The 18,181-nt window shown below is 48.1% G+C and overlaps 9 protein-coding genes across 9 annotated transcripts; 4 read left to right on the forward strand and 5 right to left on the reverse strand.

Moving 5' to 3' along the window:
- The first annotated feature begins 119 nt into the window (after positions 1-119).
- On the forward strand, positions 120-1,039 carry BDW47DRAFT_108750 (lumazine synthase RIB4). Its single transcript, XM_024813305.1, has 3 exons — positions 120-224; positions 282-447; positions 553-1,039. The coding sequence occupies exons 1-3, from the start codon at positions 182-184 to the stop codon at positions 968-970; spliced, it is 627 nt and encodes a 208-aa protein (XP_024670318.1). The 5' UTR covers positions 120-181; the 3' UTR covers positions 971-1,039.
- Positions 1,040-2,557, reverse strand: BDW47DRAFT_108752 (proteasome core particle subunit alpha 7). The gene is made up of 5 exons (XM_024813306.1): positions 2,358-2,557; positions 2,230-2,295; positions 2,019-2,177; positions 1,598-1,924; positions 1,040-1,542 (listed from the first exon to the last, which is right to left on the reverse strand). Exons 1-5 carry the CDS (start codon positions 2,358-2,360, stop codon positions 1,207-1,209), a joined length of 891 nt encoding a protein of 296 aa, XP_024670319.1. The 5' UTR covers positions 2,361-2,557; the 3' UTR covers positions 1,040-1,206.
- Positions 2,558-3,521: 964 nt separating this feature from the next.
- Positions 3,522-4,573, forward strand: BDW47DRAFT_108753 (uncharacterized protein). Its single transcript, XM_024813307.1, has 2 exons — positions 3,522-3,703; positions 3,775-4,573. The coding sequence occupies exons 1-2, from the start codon at positions 3,623-3,625 to the stop codon at positions 4,384-4,386; spliced, it is 693 nt and encodes a 230-aa protein (XP_024670320.1). The 5' UTR covers positions 3,522-3,622; the 3' UTR covers positions 4,387-4,573.
- Positions 4,574-5,458: 885 nt separating this feature from the next.
- On the reverse strand, positions 5,459-5,904 carry BDW47DRAFT_108755 (mating alpha-pheromone PpgA). The gene has a single exon (XM_024813308.1). It carries the CDS (start codon positions 5,879-5,881, stop codon positions 5,561-5,563), a length of 321 nt encoding a protein of 106 aa, XP_024670321.1. The 5' UTR covers positions 5,882-5,904; the 3' UTR covers positions 5,459-5,560.
- A 1,018-nt stretch (positions 5,905-6,922) lies between these two features.
- BDW47DRAFT_108762 (isocitrate dehydrogenase (NAD(+)) IDH1) lies at positions 6,923-9,064 on the forward strand. The gene is made up of 5 exons (XM_024813309.1): positions 6,923-7,247; positions 7,577-7,637; positions 7,698-7,772; positions 7,852-8,755; positions 8,823-9,064. The coding sequence occupies exons 1-5, from the start codon at positions 7,215-7,217 to the stop codon at positions 8,908-8,910; spliced, it is 1,161 nt and encodes a 386-aa protein (XP_024670322.1). The 5' UTR covers positions 6,923-7,214; the 3' UTR covers positions 8,911-9,064.
- Positions 9,065-9,096: 32 nt separating this feature from the next.
- Positions 9,097-9,497, reverse strand: BDW47DRAFT_50586 (uncharacterized protein). The gene has a single exon (XM_024819189.1). The coding sequence runs from the start codon at positions 9,388-9,390 to the stop codon at positions 9,169-9,171; it is 222 nt and encodes a 73-aa protein (XP_024670323.1). The 5' UTR covers positions 9,391-9,497; the 3' UTR covers positions 9,097-9,168.
- On the reverse strand, positions 9,498-10,603 carry BDW47DRAFT_50585 (18S rRNA methyltransferase BUD23). The gene is made up of 2 exons (XM_024819188.1): positions 10,477-10,603; positions 9,498-10,421 (listed from the first exon to the last, which is right to left on the reverse strand). The coding sequence occupies exons 1-2, from the start codon at positions 10,497-10,499 to the stop codon at positions 9,605-9,607; spliced, it is 840 nt and encodes a 279-aa protein (XP_024670324.1). The 5' UTR covers positions 10,500-10,603; the 3' UTR covers positions 9,498-9,604.
- Positions 10,604-10,784: 181 nt separating this feature from the next.
- Positions 10,785-11,801, forward strand: BDW47DRAFT_108764 (uncharacterized protein). The gene is made up of 2 exons (XM_024813310.1): positions 10,785-10,972; positions 11,068-11,801. Exons 1-2 carry the CDS (start codon positions 10,903-10,905, stop codon positions 11,697-11,699), a joined length of 702 nt encoding a protein of 233 aa, XP_024670325.1. The 5' UTR covers positions 10,785-10,902; the 3' UTR covers positions 11,700-11,801.
- A 413-nt stretch (positions 11,802-12,214) lies between these two features.
- BDW47DRAFT_50600 (GTPase-activating protein BEM3) lies at positions 12,215-16,978 on the reverse strand. Its single transcript, XM_024819190.1, has 3 exons — positions 13,128-16,978; positions 12,470-13,072; positions 12,215-12,411 (listed from the first exon to the last, which is right to left on the reverse strand). Exons 1-3 carry the CDS (start codon positions 16,882-16,884, stop codon positions 12,407-12,409), a joined length of 4,365 nt encoding a protein of 1,454 aa, XP_024670326.1. The 5' UTR covers positions 16,885-16,978; the 3' UTR covers positions 12,215-12,406.
- Between the last annotated feature and the right edge of the window lie 1,203 nt (positions 16,979-18,181).

Raw genomic sequence — 18,181 nt, forward strand, 5'->3', positions numbered from 1 at the left:
CGGCATGCCGCCTTTGCGCTGAAGTACGGCAGTAAAGGGACTCTTCTTCCCCGCAGTTTCTCTAAAGATCCGTCACACCATAACTCAAGGCACGTAACCATTGCTCATAACTTCATTCACGATCTCACTTTACTGATAAAGCCCAGAATTAGCTCTTCGAACCACGCAATCTTTTTAAATCATGACAAGTTTAAAGGGCCCTGGAGCTGCTCCAGAGCTTGATGGTGAGACCCGCCCTTGAAGACCTCGAGATCATTTTTGTGTTTAATGATCAATTGTAGGTTCTGGCTTGAGGATTGCAATAATCCATGGGCGATGGAATATGGGAATCATTGGCCCTCTTATGGAAGGTGCCAAAAAAAGTCTTTTCGCTGCGGGGGTAAAGGAGGAAAACATCAGCATTCACTCTGTCCCGGGCAGCTATGAATTGCCATTCGCTGCTCAACGGTAAGCATATGTCTCTAATCCCCGAAATGATACCTGTCAACCCCCCCCCCCCCCCCCCCCCCCCCCCCCCCCCCTTTATCACCTGGAGCTAAAGGGGACATCTAGAATTTATTCTGCCTCGCAAATCCAGGCAGCAAAAAGCTCCTCTTCGGCCGAAGGTATTAGCGCCACGGACCTCTTGTCTTCCTCCAATGCGGATCTCGGGAAGGCGCCGGCGCAGTCATCCACGGCCGCCTCAACGAAGCCTTTTGATGCTATCATCACCATTGGTGTCCTCATCAAGGGCGAAACGATGCACTTTGAATACATTTCAGATGCCGTGTCTCATGGGTTAATGCGCGTTCAACTCGAATCTGGCGTTCCTGTGATCTTTGGAGTGCTCACTGTGCTGAACGAAGAACAAGCACTAGCAAGGGCTGGTGTTGGCAGCCAGGCAATGCATAACCATGGCGAGGATTGGGGAAGTGCTGCCGTGGAACTTGGGGCGAAAAGAAGAGACTGGGCCGAAGGCAAGGTGGTTTAATTGACAACTCATTGTCATCACCCACAGATTTCAACATTAACAGCATCTCTTTATTATCTCCGTTTCTCATACTCTCGCCATTAAAATCGATCTTGACAACATGTTCAAGTTATCTTGTAAAAATATACCAAGACTCAGGTTATGGAGGTACACGAGGCACAATAGTGCACGGGATAAAAAAGGAAATGTTCGTAATTCTCCTATTCATGTCTGATCTCTGTGCTTAAATCATCGGATTATTCTTGCATCCGTTCACCTTCGTTGCTCTTTGTTCCCTCATCCTCATCCTCATCTTCTCCCTCCAGAGCCCTCTTCGCTGCCTTCTCCGCTTCTTCCAGAAGTTCCTTGGGCACTTCTTCATGTCTGCCCTTGGTTGGACCATCGAGGGAACTGATCCAAGACATCTCCAACTCAAACTCTTTATCTTTGCTATCTTCATGGGCGACATAGATGATTCTAGCTGCCTCCTTCACGGCATCGAGTAAGCTCAATTTTTCAGAGCCGAGGTCTAATTTTTCCAATTCGGCTTTAGCTGCCTGTCTTCCCTTGCCGGTGGCAGCACCGTAGTAGCCCTTGTACAAAAAGTTAGCACAACGCCCCAGTCGCAATTCATTGGGTGTATCTTACCCAGTACAAACCGCTAGGTTCAATCATGTACAAGCCGGGACCCCCGGCCTTTGCTCCTTCGACCTTACCGCCCGAACCTGCGTTGGGTCCAGTGCCGACTTGCCCATCAACAGCTAGCTCGGCTTCGGAGTCCCAACCACCGACAATAGCAGTGACGCCAAAGGGGCGTACGCTAGAATATAGGGTATAGGCTTGTACGTAGCTGCCGAGACGGTTCGATAACGCGGAGACTGGAATAGGTCCTTTGTATACACCTCTCCAGGAAGAAGCTTCGTCTCGAGCTCGCGAAACGAAATGCCGACCATCAGGGACTAACCCAGCCGAGACCTATTGATTGAAGAGAAAAAGAAAAACATCAGCACAGCTCTTTCATCGAGAGAAACTAGTGTATCTGAAACGGGTAAAGCGATGGAGGCCTTACAATGCCAACATGACGGTCAACTGTTGCTATCCTTTTATTCGCGCCCGGCTTGAGTAGTTTGCTTGTGATGATTTTCTCTACAGCAAGCACCACGCCGTCTTTGCAACGAATTCCAACGGCGGTTCCCCCATTCTCGACTGCCTTGACAGCATATTCCACCTAGGACGTACTATTAGAAGACCGAACTTGTTGGGGCGGAGGACTTCATTACCTGGAAATTCCGGCCATCGGGAGAAAACACCGAATTCGAAAGATCATAACCAGTACCGATGGACGTCTGCATTATGTTAGCATCGTTTTCTAGATGCCAATGACCATCATGCAACAGTGTGAACCGACCATGGCTCTTATGCTGTATCTACCCTAGATGCGGGACAATCACAGCAGCACCTTTGAGAGGGTTTGCGAATAATCAAAGAGTGCTAATTGCAACGATGCTAGATGTTTCAAAAGCTGGAGAAAGAATTGCGAAGGGCAGGGAGCTAATCAATTTGTAGACAATGGGGGCGGCCGTTGGTTGTTAGGTAGGTAGGTATCTAGCTTGGTAGGCACACTCTAACCAAGCTTACCGGACAACAGCTGACCTGAGTGATCGCGTCACGGGTTCTGCCTTCTTGTAGTCACGTGATCTAACGTCACAGCCTCCCGTTGCTCCAGTCAATACGGTATAGAATTCAAGGCTACTGGTCTCCTGTGTCTTATTGTATTGATAAATGGGCAACGGATTTCACACTCGGTTTTTAGGCTCTCGCGTATGATATTAGCGAGATTTAACCAGTTGGGTTAATGATGGTTGCATCCTGGGACAGTTATAGCAACAACGAAATCATGACCAAGGTGGTCGATTTCGAGATATATAAATGTACGATAATCCACAACGCCGCGGTAATGCTTGGTTCCAATGCCCTTTTTTACACCATTCTGTGGCATCTTCAAGAACGTTCAGACACATATCCCAGGTTCCTTGATTAGAATCGCTCTGGACAAGAGACCAACTCTCATGTATGATTAAAAAAAAATCCTACTGATGAAACTGGTTATCTCTACTGTCTCGCTGCTAGCACAGTGCTATCCACTGCCAGATAGGGCGGGTCAATAGTAGTAGATATAAAAGAGAGAGAGTGAGAAGAGAGGGGTGCTTGGAAATGAGCGTGCTCAGAAATGGACCATGTACCAGATCAAGATCCCCATAGAACAAGAGACTTGTGTTTACTGTACTATAGGTTTCAGATATTCAGACACTCTTATGAATGAAGTGGGAAGTTGTGTAGATGGGTCACTGGGATTTCTGTTACTCCGCTTGTTCATGTAGATTCGTCCATGATCCGGTGGAATGGTGCCCGATATGGTACTTACATAGGCTTGGGTACTTGGGCATCTACAGGCTTCCAATCTTCTGCCAGTCAAACATACCTTTCTCGTTTACCTCAATGACTCAAGTAATGCTTGCTATTTCAAGGCTGTTCCTTTCTTTTCTTCGGATGTATTTACTTTGGTAAAAGCGGAACTTCAATATACGATATACAGACATACATAATCGTTCCCCCAATTCTATTTTTACACAGTTTCTTTATGCTACACATTCTCTTCAGCGAAGACAAGCAATGGCGTCACATCAATTACAAGCCCTTGGAGGGTGCGCAGATACAACCTATCGCCCCGAAGAGAACATTGCATTCCGTTTTGTGAGAACCTTCGTCCCCTCACCTCCCCATTCTTTCTTCTTCACGGTAGTGTTGACCATCATGATGAACAGGGCAGCTCTCCGGTAGCTGATGATAGAAATCAAGTCCAAAAAGAGCTCATTGCCCTGTTTAACAGGCAGATTAATGTCGAAGAAACCCCATCATATGGAGACCAGACAATCCAGTTGCCGCCTTGCAACCAGTCTATATATGATGCCACACAATGTCTCGGCCATTCCCCTTATGCAGCTTTAGAGGAGTGTATGCAACAATTGGCAAATCCGAGTCGTGTGACCATGAGGGCGATTGCGGAAGACTGCCCAATAAACTGTGGCATCGATCCATGGTCTCTTTCAGCCGAGCAGCTCCGGGTATTTCAATATGCGCTTCATGAAAAACGATTGGGTTTTCCTGGAGATCCATCAGCATACCGGGGAGACAGTAACATTGTGGACTCTCCGGCAGTGAAAAGACAACCCTCTGTGGATTTCAAGGTGCACCAAAACGGACAGATATTGAGTTTTGAAACGGCGGACGGTTTGGAAGACCCGTCGCAACTACGCCCTGCTGTTGACTCGGAAGCAGACAACTCACCCCCCGAATACCTAGGTGATGACGATGACTTACAGTACGCAGAATCTTATATGATCGCTGGGTATGAAACACTCTCGGGGACACTGTGAAATACTGGCTTTGGTTGTCATGCCTTGAAGTTCATGAGCAACAGGATAAATATACAAGGCCCGAGGGAACCAAGACAAAGATGGCTAAAACAAAGTACTAAGGAGTTCTAAGACTAGAGTACTGATAAAGGGCTGACGCAATTTCTCTCGGTGTATTTAGGGTTAACAATTAGCTCGCATGGTTATAGATGTGATTCCAAACCATGACCCTACAAATGCATTGACATGTACCTAAGATTATCAACCGTGCTGATTAACGAGATTAAATTAGCCAGTACAATCACCCAATGAGTTAGCAGACGATACGAAGAAAAAGTGACATTTATCTTTTCATTGCATATTGTGCAAATTCAAACCTATTCAAAGACAGTCGCCTATGCCATAAACTTTCTTGCTTCCTATGAGCTCTTGGGAGGACTTGCTCGTCCCTTTACGTTCTTCCTACAATACCCAAATCCAATAACATCTTGTAAAGAGATAATAAGCCACTGGTAATGATCAAACCTGCGAGAACCCATAAATCCACCCATGGTCTGGCACTTGTGCCCACCCGTCAGAAAGAGACAGCGGATGGATCTTATAGACAAACCACGAAGGACAATGGAGAGGGCGTGGCTTGGCAGCGACCGATTCTACAAGATCTATCAGACTGGCTTGCTGCACAGCGCTTGTAAGAGACATTTACTCTGACAACAAGACTAACTGAGCAATGGCCATGGGAAAAGTGAGATTGGTACCTCCCTAGGTGTTAGGTACGTATAAATCAAGGGCAGTGTTTCATAGCCCTAACAATAAGATTCCCAAGCAAAATTCGTCTCTCCTGCGCTTCACTGTCCATATGCTTCCAAATGGACCTCCAAGCCTCCATAAGTTTGTAATTTTCATTATTTTCTGACCCCATGACTGGACAAAAGAGCGTACTACCTTGATCTGGTAACAAGCAAGGCAGGCATAAAAGCAGTCCACATTGTCTTCACCGACCAACGCAGGAACGAAAGAGCACGTGAGGTGAGCCGTATGACACACCTGCTTAAATCGATCTTTGCCGTGAAACATCTCCCAAAAGGATCGCCGAGGACCCCCGAACCGGAGAGAACTGTACACGAAAAGGGAACCGGATTAGGAACACTGGCCACCTGACGCCATTTAATCTGATTGTGGCAAGCGAACCTTTCTATTGCCCATCCTCCTCCTCAAGAGCGGCCATGGCTTCCGCCAGAGCATCGGCAGAACGCTTGACTTCGCCGATAGCCTCGGCCGCTCGCTTGGCCTTCTGGCACCCTTGACCAGGGAAATGGCACCATGTGTTGACGGCTTCAGGGTCGGGCATGGCTTCGGCCAAGGCTTCAGCAGAACGCTTGACGGCACCGGTGGCATCGGCCGCACGCTTGAGCATGTAGCAGCCTTGGCCGGGGAAGTGACACCAAATCTGCATGGCGGCACCCTGTACAGTGGTGGCAGCAAGCGAGGCAAGGACAAGGGTAACGAGCTTCATGTTGTCGGGTGGGTCAACTGAGGCAGGAAACTCGAATGAAATTATTGATGGGTTCTAGCAAGATGTTCACAAGATGATGTTTTTTGGTTTTTCCTGGAGGATGTGTCTACATTTCAACGACATCTGGAAGGACTTATATAGTTACTCAACCATCGAACCGTCCAGAGCCTGAACGAACATCTCATTGAAGAATGACAATAACCCTTATTGATGCATGAAAAAGGGAAATTCCGCCACGAGAAAAGGTAGCAAGGGCATGTCAGGAGCGCCTGTCATTCAGGCAGTACACCAAGGATATCTATTGATTTACCAATTGGTCACGGTATGGGAGTCTCACCCGAGTCTCGTTTCTACAAAGAGGGTCCGTCATGGCGTCGATTGCCAAAAGAGAATGGTGCCTGCAGGCCAGGGCCAACCCCCAGGCCGTAGAGAGAGCATCACTTGGATGATGAATGGAGAGTCGAGCTTGTGCCTCCTTACATTCAATAGACCCACTCATCATATCTTTCATGAGGCATAATTGGGCTATGCTGGTGTTGACGGATCCGTGGCCAAATAGGGCTGTAGTCGGTCTTTCTTTGAAGTCATCAATGGATGGCATGCCTGGTGCTAGTCGAAAAAGGGCATCAATAAGGGTAGTAAAGATGTGTCCGATGCCGGGTGAATTAGGCTTATGATAGAGTAGCCACGTGCTTGGTCGAGTGAAGATCCCTAAGAAGACAACATTTTAAAGTATACTGGAGGGTTGATTTGACAGCGTCTAATTATTGCAGATGTATGTCTTTTGATACTGGGATATCGTTTCCCAAGTAATGATTTCATCAGTCAATACACGGGAGAATACTGTAATGTTGGGTAATCAAGCACTGCCCCCTGTTACCGCGATGTTCAAATTAAGATAATAGAAAATACCAAGTCAATTGCTGTATGAAATAGTAGGGCTCAAATCGGCCAACCCATTTGGAGCATCTCTTACCTACAGTAACATCCTCCACTGCCACATCGTATCCTGTACAAACCCCGTCATCATGTCAGGGTCAAGCTAGAGTGGCGACTGGTTTTCTGACTAAAATCCTCCCGAGCCAAAGATAAGATCGGACCGTAGATTGACCGTATCATAGTGCCGCGACCATCCGCTATTTTTTCCTGTCTCGTGTATCAAATCCCTGGACGGCCTAGGCCAACTGACTATTTTCCTTCGCTCCGCCGGCTCCGTCCTCCCGTCTCTTTGTCCTCCCCCCCTTCCTTCTACCGTGCACATCCTGCTCCGGCTCTATTCAATCTCCTCATATCACCTTTCTTTCGATTTAGATACTTCCACCTCTTCCCGAAAATGTTTTCGCTGAGGGCAGCGCGACCTGCGCAGGTAAGAATTTGAAAACCACCGTGGTTCGTTTGTGGACTGTTCGGTGTTCTCTCACCTTTTTTTTCTTTCTTTTTTTCTTTTTTCTTTTTTTGCTCTCTGTTCTTCAATCCTGCAGGTCACCTACTTTGCCATTGTCCCCACAACGTTGTGAATTCTTCGTCTACTTCTTCTTTCCCTCGTTCTGTTTGGGTTGTACAGCGCAATTGCCTTGTTTTCTATATTCTTTTCTGGTTGATTCCTTCCGGCATTAGCATACTATCTTACGGAGACCCACCCCTTCTCTCATCGTCGTTTATATATGCATTGACTAATATGGCCATGGTGGTCAGTCTTTCCTGCACCGCGCAACGGTGTCTCCTAGCATTGCCCGGTCTTCGATCCCTGCCCGATGTATGGTTTACCCTTCGGTCACGATTTTGCCCAGGTTCCGCCGTTGTTAACCCGAAGCAGCTTTCGCTAGCGTCTCATCGGACATCTTTAAGCCCACCAAGTATGGTGGAAAATACACTGTTACCCTGATTCCAGGTATAGATCACCAGTCCATGTTCTCCCTACGCGATTGTTCCAGACTCGCTGACGCGCTTTTTTCGCCTTCGCAATCAAGGTGACGGTATCGGTGCCGAAGTTGCCGAATCGGTCAAGACTATTTTCAAAGCCGACAATGTTCCTATCGAGTGGGAACAGGTAGACGTCAGTGGCGTTGATACGGGAAATAAGCATTCGGAGGAACTTTTCAAGGAGTCTATCGCGTCGCTCCGTCGCAACAAGCTGGGCCTTAAGGGTATCCTGTTCACTCCGGTGGAACGCTCCGGCCATCAGTCTTTCAACGTTGCTCTGCGCCAAGAGCTCGACATCTTTGCGTCCATCGTCCTCGTAAAGAACATCCCGGGCTACAAGACACGCCATGAAAATGTCGATCTCTGCATCATTCGTGAAAACACCGAGGGAGAATATTCGGGTCTTGAACACCAATCTGTGCAAGGTGTTGTCGAGTCGCTTAAGATCATCACCCGTGCCAAGTCGGAACGTATTGCCAAGTTCGCCTTTGGATTTGCCCTTGCGAACAACAGAAAGAAGGTCACCTGTATCCACAAGGCCAACATCATGAAACTGGCCGACGGTCTGTTCCGCAGCACTTTCCACAAGGTTGCTGAGACCTACCCCACTTTGGAAGTTAATGATATGATCGTCGACAATGCGTCCATGCAAGCTGTCTCGCGACCCCAACAATTCGACGTGATGGTGATGCCTAACCTTTACGGTGGCATCCTTTCCAACGTTGGTGCCGCTCTTGTCGGCGGACCCGGCTTGGTTCCGGGCTGCAACATGGGCCGCGATGTTGCCGTGTTTGAGCCGGGTTGTCGCCATGTCGGCCTCGATATCAAGGGCAAGGACCAGGCTAACCCCACTGCCATGATCCTCTCTGGCTCCATGCTTTTGCGCCACCTGGGTCTGGATGACCACGCGAACAGAATCTCGAAGGCCGTGTACGATGTAATTGGTGAAGGGTAAGCACAAGACCCCAAAGAAACGAAATTTACAATGGCATCCGTACTGATTGAGGAATTCTTATAGCCACACGAGGACGCGTGACATGGGTGGACAGGCTACAACCCACGAATTCACCCGGGCCGTTTTGGATAAGATGGAGACTTCCCTGTAATTTGGAAGGGACTGCTAGCTTTTATTGTGTTTCTAGTTTCGATAGAAGAGGGCTTGTATAGGATGTTGCTGGGAAGTTGCACCGGCTACCCTTGAATCGTGCGTAAATAATTTGTATTATCAATGATTCGAATAACATAAGATGCCAAATTGTACGTTCAGTATAAAATAGTCTTTTTCAGCTTTGCAAGATGAGCTAAGCCTTAGCATATTGTATTTGTAGTCTGTAACGTGGCAAAAGGCGACTAATTTCCTAAAATTATTCGACAATGCTGACCCAATGTTGGTTTATTCTGTTTTCTTCGCGTGTCCACATCAAAGAGCACGTGCTGCGTGTAATCCCCGGCCATGAAACTTGAGGTGTTCTAGACCTGTTTTCTAGACCACGCTTAGCGTTCATTGAGACATGTAGCCCCAAGGAATGAGGGAAAATAGACGCTCTAAAAAAAAAAAGAATCCGGACACTGCTTGTCAACGGCATCTGAGAGCAAAAGACCTGAGCATGTGCGCCGATGGCGCTAGCGTTACTGATAAGACATTATCGCCTTAACGCGTCAGTGAACGATGCGGTACACGGCCAAAGCTGGTTTCACCCCAGTGGTGGAATCAGCTTTTTGAAATTGAGATTTCCCGGCCCCGAGAGACCGTGCCGAAGCGAGTACGAAGACTGCAAGGACCAAACGAAGGACCTGAGCTCAAAATGCAATCTTCCTCTTCCTTCCAGTATATTTGGAATTCGCTTTGACGATTTTGCCCTTCTTCGTCATCTGATCCTTCTTCCGCATGATCCAAGCCTTGTCACCCTTTCTTGACAAAGATGCTTTACCATTCTCCATCGCTCTTTTCCTGGCATCCAAGACATTCACGTCACTCATACCGTCAACAACGCCGGTGATATCACCTTGCAGACCGCCCCCGCCAACTGTTAGAACGAGATAAAGTTTGCTGTTCTTTGTGCCGGGGTCGTCTTCGAGAATTCCTGCCCCAAAGCCAGCTCTCATCGCAGCTCCACTGATCATGGTCCGTTGGGCATCGTTTTTCGGGTAAAATTGACAGACAGCACGGCCTCCACGTTTTAAGCTCGAATAGAGACCTTCGAAGAATCGCCGCAGTCGCCCTTCTGGGCTGACGTCGCTTGTTTCCGCGTTGCAAAGCCACTGGATAGCGCTGATGCTGATGGCGGCGTCAAAAGTTCCAGGTCGGAACGGAATTCCTTGGCCGATATCCGCGAGAAATAAATCGCCGGCTACGCCTCGCTGAAGCGCAACGTCAAGCATGCTAGGTGAAATGTCCATTCCGATCCATGTGTGCGGTCCACCTTGTTCGCGGGGTTCTTGGGAGAGGATTTCGCCGGAGAGGCCAGAGCCGCAGCCGACGTCGAGAATGAGGGACGGAGATGACAGGTCGAGGAGTTCGAGGGCTCGATGTGTCATGTCTGATTGAATGTTTCGTATACGAGATGAAGTCGTGTATTTTCGAGATTCATCGTCACCGTAGAATAGGTCCGGAGGCCTGGTTACGTTGTGAATAAACTGTATATTGTTTCCCGGTTGGACATAAAACTTACAAGACATCCTCAGGGCGCGACATGTTGAGTAGAGTCAAATATAGTCAAGAAACTAGTAAATTTGAACAGAAGACCAAGCTAGGTAGATTGGGTCACTGAGTACAAGAACAATCTGCGACTGATATTGCGGGTATGTTTGGAAAGAATTTTGGTACTGATAACAGGCGATCACTTTAGCCTTTATCATTTTTTCTGGCGTCCCTCCGCCCACGATTCCTTGGCATTCACCTGCGGCCTGAGGCACCAGAGACAGCGCCGGATCAGTACGATGGTTCCGCGCCAAGCTGGAACATCCTCGTGTCCCATACAGAGACCAAGACAATCTGTTTGATTCGCGCTCTTCTTCCTGCTGAAGGTCTCTCGAGTGATTTTGACCTTTTCTTTTTATTTCATCCGACCCCCCACCCCCTCTCGTTTCCTTTCGAGATGTGGATCCTGCCACTGATAGGATACGCGGGAGTTATAGTAGGATTCTCATTCCTTACGCTCGCTATAGGTAAGGAACTATACCATGGACCTGAGTAACCGACTCGCTAGATAACGGGTGTGCGGCATAAAACAGTGATGGGCTGACAGACTACCTACTACTAGCTTCCGGCCTCTACTACCTTTCGGAGCTCGTGGAGGAACATACAGTGCTGGCGCGTCGAGTATTAACTCGACTGATATATGGCATCATCTCCGTCCAGATCCTCCTCTTCCTCTTCGATGGATTCCCATTCTTCCTATCCCTCCTCAGCATCGGCTCGCACATAGTCTACGCAAGCAACCTCCGCCGATTCCCCATCGTCAAGCTATCGGATCCCCTATTCGTTCTATCATGCGTTCTCGTCGGCCTGAACCACTGGTTCTGGTTCTGCCACTTCTCCAAGCCACTGCCTGCTTTCCGGGGATCGGGTAATTGGGACCAGTATGGGCCGGGAGATGTCCCGACTTTCACGGAGGTGGCTTCATACTTTGGGCTCTGTGTCTGGCTGGTTCCCTTTGCGCTTTTTGTGAGCCTGAGTGCGGGTGAGAATGTCTTGCCCAGTATGGGGTCCGAGTACGCTACGGGAGAACATGCTGCATCATCGTCGGGATTCCCTGGAAATGCGCTTGCGTCGGACGGGAAAGCGAAGAACAAAGGTATGGCTAAGGCTTTGGTAGACAGTGTTCGAGATTGGGTCAGCGAAAACGGAGAGCTGATGGGGTTCTGGAGGGGCGAGCGGTCAAAACGGTTTTAAGACCTGAGCATGGGTTAGTGAGGAGAGAAGCTAGAAATACTGCTTTTTTGTCACTTGTTTCTCCTGCACCTGTGTTTTTACTTTACGAATCTGAGATCAAGTGTAATATATACATACATACATACATCAGCCCTGTGGGATCGATTGATGTACAGAGTAAGGCGAAACTTATTCAAATGAATAGTTTAGTAAGTTCTATACGAGAGCACAGGAACTTTTGTTACGAGCTTGCAATGCCAGAGCACTTCATTAGAGGTAGATGGATATGAGCCTCGGCCATTCACAAGTCCCAGGGTATCAGAATATGGTGGAACTTGCTTGTGACAATAGACAATGAAATGGATATTATATCGAGCAAAGAGTCAAACAAAATAGCAAGAGACCCCGGTGAACCAGGCTCTGTATAAGGCATAAGTGATATCAATAAGAAAAAAGCATATAATCCATGAACTGCACGGGATATAAACAAAAAAATAGCGTGCAACGGTTAGAATCTGATTATGATTAGTGCAATGGTTCCTGGCCAGGTTTTTTTAGGCTTGTGTTAATTCATTTCACATTCATTCAAATCATGATTGGGTTTTGTCGCATAAGCAGACCCATTGTCTGGCGAATGGAATGCGTGGCGCCTATTGGGTGTGGAGGAATGACAGGGACCACGGTAGGTAGATAGATAGTACGGGAGCGTATTGATGGGCTTCGACTTCTCAAGCTTTTGTCACTGCTAATTAGTCCATCATTCCAGTAAAGATCCTCAAAGGGACACTCACAAAAATCATCGGATTGCTGATGATTCAGCTCCATGAAGAGAAAAGAACTTTCTCTTCTCTTTGCTTTAGCCGAATGGGAATTGTCCATGCTGGGAGATAGCATGCTATTGGTGGCAGGCGAACCCGACCGGCTGGAGTTATGCTTCTCTGGGACGCTGTTTGAATGTTGCCCGTAGCTCGGTTGGACGGAAACAAATCCGGTGTCATTGGCACCATCCCGGGGATCGACGTTTCGACGGAACGTTGTCTGATTGTAGGCGGGAGTCGGTATATCAGAGAACATCTGACGACGAGGGGAACGGATGTCGTCTGGGGAGTTTGGATTATAGGTATTCGGCTCAAGTGTCCCCAAGTTGGAAGTCGGGGGATGCTCAAAGATGTCTTCGAAGTCAGTCAGGAACATCGAGAAGACAGGTGCCGGGATATTTAATGTTGGAGCAAAAACGATCCCGACGTTTCTGATAGTCATCTTATTGACATCAGAGTTGTTGACAATGACAATTAAGAATTGGACCAGCGCCCGTAGCAATGTATAATTCGGTCTCGGGAGTTTGTAAACAAGGAAATTGAAGGCCTGGATTCTCTTGTGTTTTTCCTTAAGGTCTGCAGGAGGGATATTAGTGCTAGATAGAGAATATACTGACAATGCGTCACTTACCAAGGACACGCAAAAATTCCAAATGCAGCTCGCGGGTAAGAACTGTCGCGGGCAGCTCCCGAAGATATTGCTTGAAGAGTGAGGCAATGGCATGGACGTCATAATACTGCTCATCAGCAAGAAAGTCGATATCGCCTTCAGTATTGAACCGTTCCTTGAGTCCCTTTATAACCACATTTGATCCACTCAGACGGAATATACCCTCTTCCAGCTCGGCCTTCTTGGCAGTAAGATACTCTATACAGCGATAAACGACTGCCGGCAGAGCCACATCGACCCCTTGTGGCGCACAAAACTGGACTGCCTCAGCCAAGGGGATCCCAAATACTGGCCGGATAAGCTCTCTCGGGAACCCCGGGCTACTGCCTTGAACCGGTGTTGTTGGAGAGTCGGAATTGGCTTGAACTTGGGATGCGAGATCAAAGGATGATCTTGTACGGAAACCCCAGATGCTGCGCTTCTTCTCTTTAGTGCTGGTCGTTGTTGCCTTGTTGCCCCAGGCGCCGGCATTTTGGATGACTGCACCGTTAGTGGGCGCGGATATGAACTTGCTGGACTGGCCCTGCTCTGAAATAGGGCTTGTCAGTTGGCCAAATTCTGAGTTATCTGTTGATGGTCCTGGTGTGATCAACGAAGGTTTGGGATTTGGCTGATCGATAGATGGCCCAAACACCGGAGGTTCTGCTGGAACGGCACTATCAAAACTGAATCCTTGGACAGTGTCTGCACCATCTAGCTCTGAATTTTCGGGTGCCCTGTTGCCCTTTTTAGGCCCATTTCCAAATAGTTTTGGCTTGCCAGGTGTGTTGGAAGTCGGCTTTGACGAAGCTTGTGCTTGCACTTGCGCTTTGGGCGGTGCAGGTTTAGAGGCCTCGGCTTCCGGGTTTCCGCCGACATGCTCTAGGAGCGCCTCGACCCATGTGTCCCTTTCTTCATCGCTCTCGGCACACAATACGTGACGAACAAGTGCGGAGGAATCCTTTTTCTTTGGTTCCAAGATGAGAAAGGCATGTCGATATTGGTTATCAGTGTCATCCTCGACACCCGAGGGAGGGGTGTTCTGGCCGTTTTGGGACTGTTTACCGATTTGCGCATTGTAAATTTTGATGGTTCCCATATGGGCCCCTCCCGGCGATTCATAATACTTCAACTCAGGGCCGTGCAGCACGAAATACCTTGCTTTCCAACCTCCGAAATTCTTTCCTCGTTTGGTCAGATACCCCTCCTTTCTAGGTTTCCCATCCTGACCGCGAGTCAGTTCGGACTCAGGTTGATTACTACCCTTTAGCAAGCTAGTTTCATCGTCCCGAGCCTCGATTGCATGAGACGAGAGAAATTGGCAAACCACTAGGGCTGCTCTTTCGTCCATGTAAGTGTTGAGAAGGGCTTCAAAGTAGGAGTTCAATGCCGAACGCCGAGCATCAACTTTCGCGGGAGAATGTCCAGTAAAAATGGACCGGTCAGGTAACTTCTCCGAGAATGAAGACACCTGTTTGACTTGTTGATCAAGCAGTGGTAGAGCTGCAATGACCTTTTCAATGCGCCAAAGTTCTGAGTTATTCGATCGCGAAAAGATACTCAGCGTGAAAACAGGTTCTTCTTCAAAAGGTTTGGATGCCATGTAGCTATTTCTCGAAGGCCGAAGGCGTGACGACGACACCTTGACTTGGATCGACGGAAGGGCGTTAGGCGGTAGTAAAAGATCTGGATAATCCGGTGACACTAGTCCCTGGTAAATCCCACTCAAAGTTGAGGGCAGTGACTGTGGACTGTCTACCCTGACAGCCGAATCTATGGATGGCATAGACCTGCTTGTAGCGTCAACAAAGGCGAATGAACTTGACGGCTCATTTGCAATCGCAGAGGGGGTAGATGGCCCCGTAGCAAACGAATCTTGGTATTTTCCACCACGTGCAGAGAGGGCTAACCCTGATACATTGGCATCTGAAGACACAGGCAGAGAATTCAGCGGATTTGACATGTCTCTCGGCATGCGCGGCAACGGTGAGCCAATGGGGCGATCTTCCGGTCTGGGACTGATGGGCAATCCTGGGCTCTTAGGGGCAGTAATGATAGGGTGATCACCAAAAGATGGTGCATGTGCCATGTTGGGACTGAGTGTGAAACCCGAGTGTTTTACTTGTTCGCTCGATGTCGACCTTTGTCGCGGCTCCGAGGCAGACCCAACAAGCCCCGGGAGTACAAGCGATGGATTTCCGTTTTTATCAGGATTACTCGGTGGGTTCGTTTCGTCTGGCAGTATGAAGTCGCGATCTCGATCATCCTCATCCCTCGTCTTTCTCCGTCCGCGATCCACTGGCAACTCGTCCACGGCCAAAATATCTTCGTAGTCGGAATCGGAGTCATATGGTCCAGGGTGGTTTATGGCTGTATGGTCGAGATGATTAAGATTAAGCGGGGCGGGGGGAGGTTTTCGCGCCTGGGGCGATACATTTTGCTGTCTATATTCGGCTTCGGTATGCTCATTCCCGGCAGAATTGGAACTTGTAAGCGAGGTTGGACTTGTCCTTGATAGTTCCTGTCGTGCATACACCAACGTTGGTGGATCTGGGGAGCTTTGTCCTTGCGACCTATCCAGTATTCCTCCCGGGCTGGCTTTTGTATGTCCTTTTCGCAATGCGAGAGATGGGTCAATTTCGTGGAGGTTTTTCAATCCTTCGCTATCAGAACCTGACCGCTTCGCCTCCCCGAGTTCAGACCTGCCCGTGTGTGTGGCTTGGATTGAGGGCGGATTCCCCCCCGCAGTTGTTTGGCGGGCAGCCTCGTCATTGTTGCTTGGGAACTTGTGCTGTGCTTGCGAACCTGGAACAGATGGTAAAGGGGGCGTCGGGGTTTGGAGCTCTTTGACTTTTTTCTTGTAGCGTTCTTTTTCCTTCAAAGCGCGCTCGAGGTCTTTGTTCAGCCCGAGGACCATAGTGCGCTGCTTTTCGACTAATCTCCATAGTTGGGAGTTTTGAGACGCAGCATGGTGCTTTTCCTTCAAAAGATGTATGATGACTGCTTCGGCAGAACCTGCAGTAGCGATGAGGTTCCCGATATCAGCCTGGCTCAACGCGGTCGCATCGAAGGAAGTCTTATGCGACTGCGAAACAGAAGAAAGGGAGGATATCGCGGAGTCGATAGACGAGGTTCGGGGCATTGTGCGCTGGCCCAATACCGTGCGCTCGCCGGTCATCGATCGCGAAGATTTGACGGAAGATATCGGGGAAGACGTCGCTGACTGAACTGACTCCGTTGCGTCCGAATCCTTGCGCGGATTGCTGCTGTCTGTTTGTTCATTCATGTTTCTATCATGCTGCTCGGATTTGCTGGGCAGCAGCGTCGTCCCTGGTGGGCAAGATATGGTCGAGTCCGTAGTCGACGGAGGCGCCGGAAAAGCAGCGTGTGATAGTTGACTTTTATTGGAATAGCTTGCGGAATGAACAATATCCCGTAGTGGTAGATGTTGTGAAAGACCGGGATTTTCCAGGGCAGAAGACTGGGGCTGGGAGCTAGTCCTTGAGAGAGACGGGGTAGGTTTGGTAGGTTTGCGGGGAGAGGCAATGGCAGTAGGCCCGGAAGGCAGGTTGATCAGACGGTCCGATGGTGTTCCAAGATAATCCCTAGGAACGAGGTCGCCTTCCCACGAGGAATGATTTCCAAATGCCAGATGCCTGGCCGAGGGGGAACCGGTAATATCTGTGGGTGATTGCCGTGAATTTCTTGTATTGTCACGACCTTGGTGTTCCTGCGACATGGCTTAATTTAAGAATTGGAGCTGGCATGGTTGAGGAGACGCGGACTAAAAACGGCGAGTCGACGCTAACTACACCCGGGCCGTCTCGAGTAATATAGGGGGGGCGATTCCGTACCAGCATTGATGACCTTCGATGAAGACAAGACTTTCCACATTATAGAGGGGGTAATAAAAAAATAAGGGAAAGGATGAAGGAGAAGAAGGAAAAGAGACCTGTAAATGAGAATGGAAGTGAAAATGATTTTTCGATCACAATAATCAATAAAGTGTGTCTCAATGTAGATATGTTTGCCACATCTTTTCTTTCCCCTTGAACTAGAGTCAAGTGGGGAGAGAATAAAGAAAAGGGGGGCGTGGATGAAGATGACAATAACCCCAATTACAAGGATAATGTGAATATACAATGACAAAAGTCTACACTGATATCAATGGGAACAAAACAATTTCTACCAAAGAAAAAAGAAGAGCACAGTTATGAAGCCTAGCTATTTTTGAGTCAGATCAGTACTTTTCTCTCCTGGCTTAAGTGATAGTACGGAGTATAAAGAATTCCTTTCACAAAGCAAAAACTATTAGAACAACAATAGACCTTAATATATTATATTATTATTCACGCAGTGGGCAAGGGGTGGTCCAAGAGAAAGATATAAAGCCAAGCGAATCCTTCACACGAGCGGCTCACAGCCACTGCAAACAACTACCCAGAATATACAATACCCATCCTGAGGCTAGGTCAAAACATTATATAATATGATATATCTCCCTTCCAGGCCAACAACCAATGCGATGATCAGAAACATGCACACAGAGTGTGTTGTGAGAATGTCCTTTTTCTTTTACTTGCTTTCCCATTCAACTCGTAGGGAGTACATAAATAATTCTAGAACCTAAGTGCGTAATAGAGACCAGTCAGTGCAATCTACTAGTTTCTATCTCAGTCAAGATATCGATGTCAATGAATGGATATCACGCGCAAAAGAAAACGGAAAGAAGAATAAGAATGAGAACCCAGCAATATTGTCTATACAGAAATGCAAATTCAAGACATGTGAACAAGCGGTCTATTGATGCGTCTCACAAGTATTGCCGGATCGGGAAACCTTGACAGTGATGGATAGATGATAGCAATCAACCAGGATATATAACTCACAATTACACTCGGACAACAGAGTCAAGTGCCATGTATAGAAAGAAGGTAGTTTAATTTACCTGATTACTACTGCATCAAGTAAAGCCTCTGGATTGAACATATAAACCAGGTTTATCTTATCACCTTATCACCTTATCGATGGTTGAA

Source organism: Aspergillus candidus (genome assembly GCF_002847045.1).
Source record: "Aspergillus candidus strain CBS 102.13 unplaced genomic scaffold BDW47scaffold_36, whole genome shotgun sequence".
Classification (NCBI taxonomy): domain Eukaryota; kingdom Fungi; phylum Ascomycota; class Eurotiomycetes; order Eurotiales; family Aspergillaceae; genus Aspergillus; species Aspergillus candidus.